The sequence below is a fragment of the Ammospiza caudacuta genome, chromosome 9, assembly GCF_027887145.1.
Source record: "Ammospiza caudacuta isolate bAmmCau1 chromosome 9, bAmmCau1.pri, whole genome shotgun sequence".
Classification (NCBI taxonomy): domain Eukaryota; kingdom Metazoa; phylum Chordata; class Aves; order Passeriformes; family Passerellidae; genus Ammospiza; species Ammospiza caudacuta.
In genome coordinates this window covers 22213827-22227808 of record NC_080601.1, presented here as the reverse complement: position 1 = coordinate 22227808, position 13982 = coordinate 22213827, and the positions used below count along the sequence as shown (strand labels likewise).

At 43.3% G+C, this 13982-nt stretch overlaps 1 protein-coding gene across 1 annotated transcript; it reads left to right on the top strand.

The window, feature by feature from the left end:
* Window positions 1-2013: 2013 nt before the first annotated feature.
* SLC16A12 (solute carrier family 16 member 12) lies at window positions 2014-13749 on the top strand. Its single transcript, XM_058810766.1, has 7 exons — window positions 2014-2035; window positions 3874-3985; window positions 5659-5762; window positions 7001-7144; window positions 9513-10104; window positions 11151-11410; window positions 12508-13749. The coding sequence occupies exons 2-7, from the start codon at window positions 3876-3878 to the stop codon at window positions 12768-12770; spliced, it is 1473 nt and encodes a 490-aa protein (XP_058666749.1). The 5' UTR covers window positions 2014-2035; window positions 3874-3875; the 3' UTR covers window positions 12771-13749.
* Window positions 13750-13982: the final 233 nt, after the last annotated feature.

The window sequence follows — 13982 nt, the reverse complement described above, 5'->3', positions numbered from 1 at the left end:
TTTTTCTCATTTTTCTGACATGTAGATCTCTGCATTATGGAACAGGTAAAAGTAAGTGTTGGATTCTGTGCTTACTTAGGCTGGTAATACATATTTGGGGCAGCTCCCTTGGGATAAACTGCACAGAATCCTTCCATGCAGTTCTTAAGGAAATTGCAAGGCATCTAAACACACAGAACCATTTTGATTTTGTATAATCAGGAGAGGGTGCAGAATAAGAAAGTAGTGGAGTGGGACCCCCACTATGGTGTGGGATCTGTGTTCCTGCTGTGGGGCAGCTGTGATACAAATCTCACCCTATGTCTATTCCTCTGGCTGAAGCTGAATCCCTCTGCAAATGGAGCATTTTCAAAAAGCACTGGAGGTGGCATTTCTTGAGACGAGGGAGTTGCCAGCACTGTAAATGGAGCAGGTGAACAAGGTAGGAAAAACCCAGCCCTGGTCCCCAGGCAGGCCACAGTGACTGTGTCTGCTGTTCCTCTGTCCTTTGTCATACAAATACTTTGCATCTTCAGGTTGTTGTGATATCATTATTGAACGAATTACAAAGAATGAAACCTTTAGGGTGGCAGGAGAGGTGGGCACAGGGAGCAGCAAGCGCTTTGCTGCCTGTGAGCTGTTTGAAAGGTCAGGGGCTCCTGTTGCTGTGCTGGCTGGTTGCTAAGCTGCCGTGGATTTTTGTGCTCCTTTTCCTGGCAAAAGGGACCTTGTGATGAGGTGCAAGGTTATGGCAGTGCCTTTTTAGTAAACTCACCCCCTCTTTTCTGCTTGCTGAGTGACTGGGTAAGGGAGGTGCTCTCAGGAGCATTTGCTTTCTTTCTAGGCTTCTTTCTGGCTGCTGAAGTAACTGATATATCCTGCCAAATCAAACCTAATGTTTTTTCTTGGGGGAACAGAGTCACTGTTTAGTGAGCTGCCAGGGCACATTGGGTAACCAAGGCTTTCTAAGGGGTCAGCAGAATTTATACCATCTTCACCCCACTTGCATCTTCTTTGAACTCACAGCAAAGCACATTTAGTTAGTGCTTGGGTGAACATTACTTAGCAAAGTATAGACCTGTTTCATGAGATTATATTTTAACCCCGCTTTCCTTCAGCTGTCTCAAACAGCAGGAACTTTCATGTACCTCTGAGATATAATAGCAGCCAATGCTGCCAGGCCTTACAGTGGAGCAAATATTCAAAAATAGTCTTATCCTATACCAGAAAAGTTGAGAAAAAGGTACAACATGAGAGCAAACTGGCTTTTGGGAAGGGGGAGGATTTGATTGCTCAGATAAAGTGTGCTTTCTTGCTGTTCAACTTCATTTACAGAGTCCACAGCCTGTACTATCCACCATGCAGATAATTAGAAAACAGCACTGGGGTGTAAGCAAATTAAGTTTCCTACCCTCCAAATGAAATTGTCAGGTTGACATAATATGTGCTTTTAGACATATGCAGCAACAAGAAAGGTAATAATTTAACTTGCCTATTAGTTCAGTGGCTGTGAAAGGCACAGCACTCCTTGAAGCAAGTGGGGAGTCAAGGAGATGAGGTCTGCACTAATCTGCTATAGGGAGGCTGGGTGGCCTTTTCATGTTGGCCAGGCATTTTTTATAATATGGTTGTTTTCTGTTGCTTGTAATCTCATTAAATGTTTGCTGGCAGGGTTCTGGGAAAATAACAGCAAGTAACCATGTAACCAAACACCTAATCTATGTTTACTTAGCCTGATATGCCATCAAATTCTTCCCAAGTACGTTAATGTACAGCTAAAAATGTGAACTCAACCCTGAGCTGAGGCTTGCCTGGGAAGTGGGGCCAGAGATCTGGGCTGAGGCCATGCCACCCAGCTACTGCTGTTTGTGCATTAAAATTAGTTAGGGCTCTGTATGTGGAGATCTGAACATTTTTGTATATATTTCTTCTTATTGAAGGGTTATTGTTATCCATTCTGGCATTCCTGGAAGTTCCTCCTTCACCCTAAATAATCAAAACTTGAAAAAGAAAACCAAACCAACCAACCAACCAAAAAAAAAAAAAAAAAAAAAAACAAAAAACCAAAGAGAAAAAAACAAAAAAAAACCCTTCATTCTTGTAGAAGGAGCAATGAAAGACACTGCTCAGACCCAAAATAAGGAGCTTCTCCCTGCAAAGGCAGAAGTGCCCAGGATCCTCCTGTGATGGATCATGTGCTTATGCCAACTCCACCTAACTATATTACTAAGCTTTCAGCATGTTGTGGTTTTTATTTGTCATACCTGTTTTCTCCTATTTTGCTCACCTTTGAGTTTGGCAGTGTGTGTATGTTTTCTTAAAATAATTCTGGTTTTGGTTTTGAGCTGGATATCTCAAGGAGGTCACTGAGGGACACTTCTCAAAGGTTCAGATGTGGTGGTGTTTAGGGCTAGTTCTAGTGTCTTGCTGTTTTGGGTCAGGAAGCTCTGGGCTTTGCAGAGAAGCCTTGAGCATCACCTGTCTGAGCAGCTTCAAGGACTGAGGATGCACACTGTTAACCATGTAGCTGCTTTCTTGAATTGCCATTTTAAGTGGCTCCGTAGCCCTCTGACCTGCCTTAACAGGTAACACTTCCTGGGAAGCCTGTGGTTCTTGTCAGTGGGAATCTTGCATTCTCAGCATCTGTTGTATCGAGGTGAGATGGAAGGTATTTGAGCTTTCTCTTCAAGCAAAACTGAAAGGCATCCTAGATATTCTGCTTATGTCTTAAAAGTCTTTGATCCGTCCAGAGGCTAAGGGCTTGCTGGTGATGGCAGAAACATGGGCTGAAATGCGGCACTGACAGCCAGCACTGTGTGTTCCTGCACTGAGAAAATTGGGGCACTTCAGGTCCCTTGGCTGAGCCCTGCCATTCAGTCACTAATGCAAAAGGACTGAGGGCTTTTTGTTGGTCCCCTCAGCAAAGCACATGACTCAGTTACTCACCAGGGGTGCATCCAGTGGGTGTCAGTGGGTCTCCTGCAGTGTCCTGCAGCACCCATTGTGTATTTAGAGACAATTTGATGGCCTGGGTACAGACACAGTTTTGATTTAAGTGGTTAGGAGAGGGGAACAGGCTAGCTCTAACCTTCTGTGAACTGTCCATGCTCACAAAATTAAGTTGCTGTGTCCTGCTGATTAGAGCTTTCATCTGGGGTTTAGCTTGTGAGAATACAGAGGACATTTTATCATCAGATCTTCTCTGATTGTGGAGTAAATATTCCCTTCCCATACAAAGGTGAAAGCTGTGTTCTCTCAAACAAAACTTTCACACTAAACTGTGTACAAGGAAGAGTAGCTAGTTAGAGTAGAGATTGCAATTGGAAATACAGTTCAGGCCAGGGATGGATGAGTGGGGAGCCTGCTGGATGTGGATGAGGACTGGCAGCAGTGAAGTGACTTGCACATGTATGCAGTGACACGCAGGGGGGAAGAGGGTATTGTGTGCTAGGATGCAAGTGCTGGAAAAATCACCCAAATTATCATGAAAAGCATGATACCAGACACTGACTCAAATCTTGATGGCCCTCTTGGTTCCAACAAATTTTCATAAACTGCATGTGAAAGAAGCGCTCGCTTTTCTGCAGTAGGGATGGCCTAGGCAGTGTCTGCTCAGCCATTCATGTTACACCATGTGCAGTCTGTCCTGACCCTGGCTGTTTCTCTCTCCAAGATGGCCGCAGCCCCATGTGCCGAGCAGCCCTTTCCTGCAGTAGGGATGGCTGAGGCAGGGTTTCTGCCCAGCCTTTCAGGTTACACCGTGTGCAGTGTGGCTGACCCTGGCTGTTTCTCTCTGCAGATGGCCGCAGCCCCATGTGCCGAGCAGCCCGGGCCCGCGCTGGCCGTGAGGGCCTCAGCCAGGCGCCGTCCCTGAGGTGAGGAGCGCAGGCACCGCCATGGCCTCATCCGGCCGGGCCCGGCACGCCGGCCCTCCCGACGGAGGCTGGGGATGGATGATTGTCGCTGGCTGCTTCCTCGTCACCATCTGCACCAGGGCCGTGACAAGGTAAAGGCACTGCTGCTTGTCTTGCTGGCCTCTTTGTGGCATTAGTTTTCTTTTCTTTTCCGCCATAGGAAGAGGGTTTGTTATCTCCTGAAACCCCTAAGGCTGCTGGGACGACCAAGGGATTATGAGCCCTCTGGTTTTAGTCTTGCCTCCTCTGACAGCTGCTCTAGCTTTCAGCACCCGCTCCCTGATTTCTTACAGAATCAAGGCCAGGGGCAGGTAGAGCTATTTCAGGCTGTGGTGGTTTGCTGGGGAGTGAGGAATCATGTAGGGTCTCTTTGGGTTCGCTGTGTCCCTCTGACCCCACAGCCGTGCTCATTTTTGCCAGTCCCAGTGAATTAAGTGATTCCTGAGTCAATGTGAAAATCTTGTCAACACCCTCTTCTCCCACTGCGAGCATTTCAGACACTGTCCTACCTGAGAAGGTCCGAGCCCTAGAGAAGAGACTCCTCTCTGCACCCTTCTGGTATCCAAAATATGCAGAAAATATTTTCTCAAAATAGAAAGAACAGGAGAGAACATGAACTAGACTGCTGCCTCGTATAAAAATAACGCAATCTGGGATGAGATTGCTTTCACAGTGACTTTGATGTCAACTGCAGATAGAGGAGCCTGGTGTGTGTGAACATGGACAATTTAGCTATATTAAGCAGAGAGTTAAGCACCCTGGTAAGTGAGGAAAACTTGTTGGGCAGCCAGTATAGTGGAAATACAGTGTTTCCTACCTAAAGTTCTTATTTCTTTTAAAATAAAGCTCCCAGATTTAGGGATCTTAAATCTTTAGGGATCTAGGGTCTTGGAGTCAGCAGCACAGAAGGGGATAGAAACGCTTACCCAGTGTTAGTTAATGCATACAAATGTACCAATTCCATAATAATAGCAGAGAATTCCTAGAGGATTTAATTCCATGTTTGTGTGTGCAATGTGTTACATACAGGAAATAATCTAATGGCTGGCACACATTAGACTACATAGAAGAGTGAAATATGTGCAAGAAAAAAAGCTGAAGAAAGTGGTCATTCAGTGATTTGGGAAAAGGCATCTCTTGTTGATCCAGAAAAGAGAATGAAATTATGCAACCTTTTAATCTGTTCCTCTGCAGGGACATATTGAACAGTAACACTTGTCAAGTTGAGAAAGGACCTCTCCTGCAAACGTTTTATTAAACTGCTGGAAGGTCCACAGGCTCCTGCTGTGTTTTGATTCTTTGTTTGAGAGGAGTTACTTTGCACTTGTCCATCCATGAGCACACAGCTGCAGGTGGGGTTTGCTCTGCAGGTGTTACATTGACCCTACCCTCACAGTTTGTGCGGCTGTGGGACAGTGAGCAACAAGGCCAGGGAAGAACTGTGAAGCCAGGGCTTTGTGTGCCAGGGAAGCAACATCATCATATGGGCTATAAGTTGCTGGGGAGAATTAGCATTTCAATTTCCTTTTAGTTCAAAATACTGAGTCATAAAAACTCTAGCAGCAAGAAACATATGATATTATAATCACATAATTATAATTATAATATTATAATAATTGTGGTTCACAACCACAATTTTGATTTTCCCAGGAGCTGGAGAGGACCTTCAAGTGGGTACTTTTTATACCTGAAGAGTGAGAACAGTGTTTTCCATGAGGCAGATATTCCATGTTTAACTGACTGATGTTCATGTTTTTTGTCCTAGGTGCATCTCCATTTTTTTTGTGGAGTTTCAGGCATACTTTGGGCAGGATTATGCCAGAACTGCTTGGATCCACTCCATTGTGGACTGTGCTACGATGCTTTGTGGTGTGTATTACCCTTTCAAGAGTAATGTAGCTACTTTTGCATTGGCTCCATCTGTTTTTAGCATGCTCACAAGTTGGTGGAGTCAGCTGGGAAAGAGTGATACTGTGGGATCTCTGGGGTATGGTATATCCAAGCTGCTTCCCCCAACACAGTTCTGCAAGGGAGTGCCTTCATGAAAGAAGAAAAAGAAGCAGAACTTTGTTTTGTGAAATGATCTAATTTTTCAGAAATGTCATTTTGTTCAGGTCTATTGGGACACCTCATGTTTGAGAGCTATTAACTGAGCAATTGTTTCTTTTGCCTTTTGATTGGAGTCATATTTGAGATGTAGCACAGGATGTACATCTTGCCTCCAGATCAAGTCACAACCATCCTCCTTTTATCAAAAGTGTATATTTACAAATAGTCTTCTCTCTTAAAGGAAAATTTGCTATTATTAAAAATCATGTGCATCAACACAGCAGTTGTACTGAATTTCTCATGGGTTTGCTTTAAAGCTGTACAGCTTGGTGAAAATCCATGCCCTGGTCCTGTAGAAGAGATTAATCCATAAGAATTGCTAGAAAGGCAGAGGGGCACAGCAAGAATGAGATGCAACAACTCACCTGTGACAGCCGGGTTATATCTTGGGGAAAAGAGAGAAATAGAGGTATCCTTGCCCTGGCATTGCAGGTAGTAGAAGGGGAGAGGGTTGGTGATGGCATCCCATGGTAGAGGCAGGGTGATATGGGAGACATTGGATTTGGAGAAGTGCAGGAGAAGGGTAGCAGCCCTGGAGATTGTCCAAAAGATGTGAGACCTCTCCTGTTTGTGTCTAACTCGGAGCCCATAAGGCCAGGGAGTTGTGAGGAAGGACACCTAAAGTTACTGAGGGCTGAAGTGCAAATTCCAGGTGGGGAAAAGTCTGAGTGTTGTAAGCATAACAGTGTGGGCTGTTCCTGTGACCTGTCTTGACCCCCTGACACTGCAGATTAGCTGTGTTCCATAATGACTTTGATCTACAGAAATGACTGCTGAGAAAGGTACTGCAAGTTTCAGGTTTAACCTGACTTTTAGAGGGTTTTTTCTTTATCTTTGGTGCTCATACCATTGTGACAGGATTATGTTGGAAGACCACTCTGTAGCTGCAAGCACCATTTTCTCCTGCTTCCTCCTGCTTCCTTTTCTTCTACAACTGTTGCAGTGAACTGTGTGTGAGGACCTGCCATTAACTACCAGCTTTATTTGTTTCTTTGAAGCCCCGCTTGGGAGTTTAATCAGTAATCATGTATCCTGCCAAGTTGGTATCATGCTAGGAGGGCTGCTTGCATCTACTGGACTAATTCTGAGCTCATTCGCCACCAGTCTGGAACATCTCTACTTATCATTAGGAGTCCTCACAGGTAGGATGCATTCAGCCCCTTTGTTGCTGCCAGAACACAAGACAGGAATGCTAAAAACAATGGGTGATCTCTTCTCCATGTCATACTGACACTGCACTGGTCAAATAGAGATACTCGGACCTGTTCCCATGATTGTAGACCAGAGGCTGTGCCAGCAAAAGCTTCAGCACTGACTGATCTCATATCACACAAATGCAGCACCCTGCAAAAGCAACTTTACCTTCTGTTGGAGAGAGGACTGTCAAAAAAGTTCTGAAGTTATGGGAGGTGAGGAGGAACTGCTGTTGCAGTTGGTGTACATGAAAAGGTTTCCCTATTTTGACTGGGATTTGGGAGGAGTTTGTTATAGCAGAAGTTCTAGATTGCCCTAATATATTTGCATATTTGGGAAAAAAGTTTAAACTAAAACATAAATGTAAGTAAGAATAAAGGAGCTCTTGGTGAATACCAGGCACCTCAGCTGTATGCCTTACTTTTGTCTGCATTGCATTCCAATTGAACAGCAAAAAAAAAATTTCTGGTTGGTAGTCTTGCTGTAGCAGCTCCTCCATTTTTGCTCAGGTATGGTGAAAACAAATCTTTGCTCTGTCCTATCTGCCCGTGTTTGTTGTGCACAGAGGAACTTGAGAGGGGCCTGTGGTCACACTGACATTCCTTCCTCATTAATACTGACCTGGTAGCCACGGTGATATAAGACCTTGTACTTGGTCCCCTGGAGTTTAGTAACGAGTTGGTGGAATTACTGCAGTTCACATGCTGCCAACAGCTTATTTGTTTCAAAAAAAAAAAAAAAATCCTTATTTTAGCGCCTGTATTACAATGCTACTGTATTACAATGTTAATCTTTGACAAAATGTGTTCATAACAAATAAAAAGGCTTCTTGTAATTCGAGGGAATGTGCTACAAACCATGCTAATACCTCTGAGGCTTCTTTAGTGGGGGCTGCTGTGAATACCGAGGTGGAAAGGCAGTTCCAACGTACATGGAGTAGTGAAGAGCCAAGTTCATTACAAGCAGTGAACTTTTAGCCTGTGGGGGCTGATGAACAGAGAGGTGAACTGTTGGTAAAGGCTAGATGTGGTGCCCCCAACCCAGAGAGCAGATGGGAACACAACAAGTGAATGTCTAAATCCATAAAAGCAACAGGACTTGAAACCAAGGAGTGAAGCAGAGGTGAGATTGGGGAGTGTCAATAAGTAGCGGAGTTCCTTCTAAGAGGTACGAAAGTGTTTTCAGCCCTAAACTTTCTGCTTTTCACAGGACATTTGTTGGCTTTTTTGAGACATTTTCCCCCTGCCAACTCACTGAAAAATAAATGGTGTATATGCCTAATAAAGTATGATTTTCATAGCTCTTGAGTGTTGATGTCTAGCTCAGGGCTGCTCTGCTGGCTCTGCTGCCTGTACAGCTCCAAGCCCAGCTCTGTGCCCTGCTTGTCCCCTCGCCTCCTGAGGGGTGCCAGACTGGGCACCCGCCGCCCAGAGTCCCTCTAATCCTCTTATTCCATCCTGGCAGGTTTAGTGCCTGCCTCACACAGTGTGGCCTTTGAGGAGGATGTGGCAAGCCAGTTACAGCACTGGGGACTGTTTCACCCTCAATGTAGGACATGCTCCAAAACCCTAGTCAGGAACTAATTTCTATTACTGATTCAGAAATACATATTTTAGTGTTAGGGCAACCACTTGATGATTAAAACCTGCTCTCTGATTCTGCAGCAGAGACCACAATCTTTTTCTCCATCCAAGAGATGAATCTTCTTTGTTTACTCAACTGGATCTGGCTTTCTGAGGCTTTCCTCCCCTCTTTACTCGTAGGCAGGGATTTAAAATGGTCAGGACTCCAAGCATCTGTTGCAAGGGGTTTGTTTAGCAGACCAAGAGAGGTTTTTTGTAGAATATTAGTAACAGAGACAGGCTCTTTGTACTGTGTTTCAGAGACCTGAAAATTAATATTCAGGGTTGCAACAGACCAAAACACAAAGTGGTGCCTCATCAGGACAGCGTGTCCAGTGTCAGCATTGGTGCAGACCCTGGGGCAAGACCTCATCTTGTATGCATGAAAGGCTGGCACACCCGTTCTCTCATGTTTAGTGATCCTCCTTTTTCTTGTTATGACCATTACTTCTGTCTGAGTCTTATTATTGTGGATTAATGGTCATCAGTTAGGTTTGTCAAGTCAGGGACCCTGCCAGTGGAAGAAAGACATCATCCTAGTTTCTCATCACACTCAGACTGGCCTGCGTGATGCAGAATCAGAAAAAGCTTTCTATTCTTTGGTACTAATGAAAATGCATTATGTGGTTTGCTTTAATATGTTCCATATGTCATGCTTAGTATTAAGCCATCTGCACTTTGCTTTCTTTTCTAGGACTTGGGTTTGCACTTTGTTATTCTCCAGCCATTGCGATGGTGGGCAAATACTTCAACAAAAGGAAAGCGCTGGCGTATGGAATAGCCATGTCAGGAAGTGGAATTGGTACCTTCATCCTGGCCCCTGTGGTCCAGCTCTTAATTGAGCAGTTTTCCTGGCGAGGAGCTTTGCTCATCCTGGGAGGTTTTGTACTAAACCTCTGTGTCTGTGGTGCCTTGATGCGGCCTATTTCTCTTAAGGAGGATTGTAAAGCTGCTCCTGAGTTGCTTGAACAGAATTATGTCTCTGAAACAGAGAAACAAGACTTTAAGCGAATGTCCATCTCTTCACCTTTAATCAAATTATGGCCTCATGAATGTTTATGCTACTGTTCATGGAAGGAATATGACTTTTTGCTGATGCCAGGCTTCATGGTGCTGGCAGTGTCAATTTTATTTATGGCATATGGCTGCAGCCCTCTTTTTGTCTACCTAGTGCCTTATGCTTTGAGTGTTGGAGTGAGTCATCACCAGGCTGCCTTCCTCATGTCCATACTTGGTGTTGTAGACATCATTGGTAATATCACCTTTGGATGGCTCACAGACAGAAGGTAAGGGCTTCTGGCTGATCAAGGGGAAGCTTTAGCTGGTGGGAGGCTGGATGCAAGCAAGGTATAATACATATAAAAGCTAACATTATGTACCCTTTCTCTAGCATGTGTAACTTAAAAACCCCCAACAGAGTCTAACTTTTAGGAATGCTTGCTGTTTAATCTTTTTGTCTCTTCTGAAATGGTTCAGTTGGTTTAATATCCTTTTTTCCTGAAAAAAATGATGTGTTTGTATATTTGATAGTGGAAATGTAACCCCTTCCCTGAGGTATGTTGAGTGTGATCCTCCATATCTATTTCCAAGGGGGTTTCACCCTGTTTCCTCTGCTTTTCCATCTCTTTTGTGTTGCTTGGGAGGCGCAGAAGTTATAGAAGAGGGTCCAGGGTCTGGCCCAATATTGTTAGGCACATGCTCGGAAGGACTGACTGAAAATTGTTATACATTTTCCAGTCTAAGAACTCACCATGCTTTGTGAACTCAGCTCACTCCAAACATCAGTGTACAGTATCTGTAACATCAGTAGATACTGGCCAAATTAACAAGGATTTCGATTCTAAAGGATGCATTCTTTACACTTCTTTAGTTTGTGGGAGAAATCATTGTTTTTCTGAAGCAGGAAGGGAGGGAATTGCCATCTCAATTCACACTAACTCGCATGTAAGGGCTGACTGGAATGGTGGCAGCTAAGAGAGGTATACTGCAATATTTTATGCATAATACTGGGAGCACCTTGCTGAGCTGGGATGTAAAGCCCAATGAAATACTGCTTTGAACATTGAAGCTTTATGGGCCTGCAAAACCCTGCAAAGCAGGGTTCTGTCACTAGGAACATCCTGAAGAACACTGCAGGCACCAGGCTGCTGCTGGCCAGGTGTTTCTGCAGCTGTAGGTGGGCTCGTCTGCTGAGTGAAGGCTTGTGTAAGGCAATTGACTTGATCTGAGCCATAGAAAAGAGTGAGAGACTGAAGCACTGCATGCCAGGGCATAGAAGCTGAAATGCTGGTTTCAGTGATAATATTTTTATTTTCTGTTTTGAAATTTGCAGGTGCCTGAAGAAACATCGGTACTTTTGCTACCTCTTTGCAGTGGGAATGGATGGCCTGTCTTGTCTTTTCCTGCCAGTTCTCCGAAGCTTCCCCTTGCTTGTGCCTTTCTCATTTACCTTTGGCTACTTTGATGGAGCCTATGTAACGCTGATCCCTGTTGTGACAGCAGATGCAGTGGGAACTCCTTTGTTATCATCAGCACTGGGCGTTGTGTATTTTCTCCATGCCATACCATATCTAGTGAGCCCACCTGTGGCAGGTCAGTTTTGCCAAATGACTTCCCCACAACCTTATCAGTACTTCAGATTTACCTATTGATGTAAAGGGGAAGGAAAGTTAGCAAATGTACAGCGAATATGAAGGCAGCCTCTGGGTAAAGGAATAACACACCTGGACATTCTTAACTCTTTAGATTTCCCATCCTGGCCTTGGTGGGATGATTTCCAAATACAGGGTGAGATGAAATTTAAAAAACAAACCAGTATGAAATAGGCTTCTAAGCACGGCTACATCAGCACTTCTCATAGTTTAGAAACTGTGCAAGTAGAAGGAGTAAAAGATTCCACTGCAAAATTACATGATTTTGTAAAATCTAAATCTCTCTAAAGAGAGTTTTATTCCAAGTTTGTATTTCTTTTATGTTTTCTTTTTGTATTTAGTCTCTACATTGCTTTGAACAGGTGGGTGAGTCAGCTTCACTCCTGTTTGGTCATACACTCATCCCTGTAATATCTAACCATCATTTTTGCCATTTGTACCATTACAGTGAAGTAAGGATGAGCTGTACCCTTATTATTCTTTAGAAAGCACTTGACACAGTTTTTAATACTGTGGAAGCTCTGAGATCTTTTTCAAACAACCAACTCTATATATGTTGCATATTTTGTAAATTTATGTTTACATCAATTCCCAATTAATCACTGCTCATTAAGCTTTTAATTTAATTGTGCATAGCAAAAATTATTGCAAAATAGAATTGTTTTGAGTGAAGCATGAGCCTGGCCACAGCTTAATAAATATTTCTGCATGAAGATCTTAGAGCTCTCTAAGCCTTCTAAAGACTGCCAGTTAAATCCAGGCAGTTGGAAGATGTTTATTTAGTAATGTGGTGATGACTGCTCTGCCTTTTCTTGTGGATTTGACCTCCAAATAAAAGGCTATAAAGACATTATTTGCCTGCTGAGAATAAATCCCTCTCTGCACCAGGATGTAAAAGTATAGTGATGGTGATGTAAATATGTATTATTTGATCGTTTTTATATGTGATAACTCCAAAAGTTTATAACTGGGTAACAGGATTTGTAAATTATCCATGAGAATACCGGAGACTTCTAAATTATTTTTTTTTCCCTACAGGCTGGCTTGTGGACACAACTGGCAGCTATACTGCATCATTTCTCCTGTGTGGATTTTCTATGATATTTAGTTCAGCACTATTGTGCTTTGCAAGACTAGCAAAGAAAATCAAAAGAACACATTTGCCATCCCTCACTGGTAACACAGCCTTGAAACAGCACATCTGGACAAATGGAGCAATAGCTTATTCTGTCACAGCAGAATTAGACCAAAGGGATGTTGAATTTTTGGCTGTGGATACAAACAGCTTCAGCAAGAGGTGACAAGTGCTGTTGTGATTCAGTAGGGCACAACCTGAGACAGATGTGGCTCAGTGGTGTTACACTGTTGAATATACTTCTCCTGTGAAACAAGACCTCTCAATTAGATTGTTCTGTCATGTTTTAGTTGGCTTAAATCTACATACAGCAACAGTAATACCAAGTTAATGCAGTAATAGAAGAAAGCTAGACTGAAAATAGAGTTTGTAGATACATGTGTTCACAGATTTATTTGAAATGCAATGTTGACTCCACAGGGATCAGTCACCAAAACTGAACAATAACATTTACATTTAAAAATACTATTAATGACCCAAGCTTTTTCATTTTGTGGTCTAGTATGTTTCAATGGACTAATTATACACACCATGAAAAAATCTCTGGATTTATCAGTCTGCATGAAACTCTTTGCAAATGAGTGTTTCAAATGCCAAAGTCATCTGTTTGTTTTGCTTTTGTTTTGTTTTTGGTTGGGGTTTTTTTTAAGAAAATCTGGCAGGAAACTGATTTATGCTGAAAGTATCTCTGGAGCAGCTTTAATTTTTACAATGTGCCTGAACTTTGTACATACATTTCAATTTAATTTCAAATATGGTTTTAGACCTGCTTTCCCACATGTTCTATTGTAAATTTTACTTTTTTCCTTTTTTCTTCTGGATACCTTTAAAATTTGAACTTCTAAACATTGACATGCAGGGTATGATCTTTCAGCTAATCCTTGTCTTGGAGGGTGGAAAATGTGTAGTGGTGGCTCTGCTTATCTGAAGAGGAGTAAATTTGTACCATGGGACCGGGCATGCTGATAGACAAATGTGCTTTAAGTGCATTAGTGGAAGAAGCCCAAAGGCAGCCCAAGAGACCAGAGAGGCTCCAATGTTTTCAAACCCAGAGCCTCTTCCTCTTGTAAAATCAGCACCTATTGGAGAACTTTAGAGTCCATGCAACCAGGTGGCTGAGAGATTGCCCACCCTGGGCTGATAATGGAGAGGATGTTGGCAGAATTGTTTCTGTGTATTGCAGGGGCAAGTCTGTGTCTTTTCAGACCCAGAAACTGCATCTTCAGGTGGTGCCAATTGCTCATTTGCACCATCTGAAGAGCTGTCAGGTCACTTCTCCTTGATGGCCAGAACACAAGAGCTGTGACTTGCTGACAGTCTCCTGCTGCTTGTGTGAGGAATATACTCCAGCTGGCTGCTTCACAGGAGCTAGGGAGTG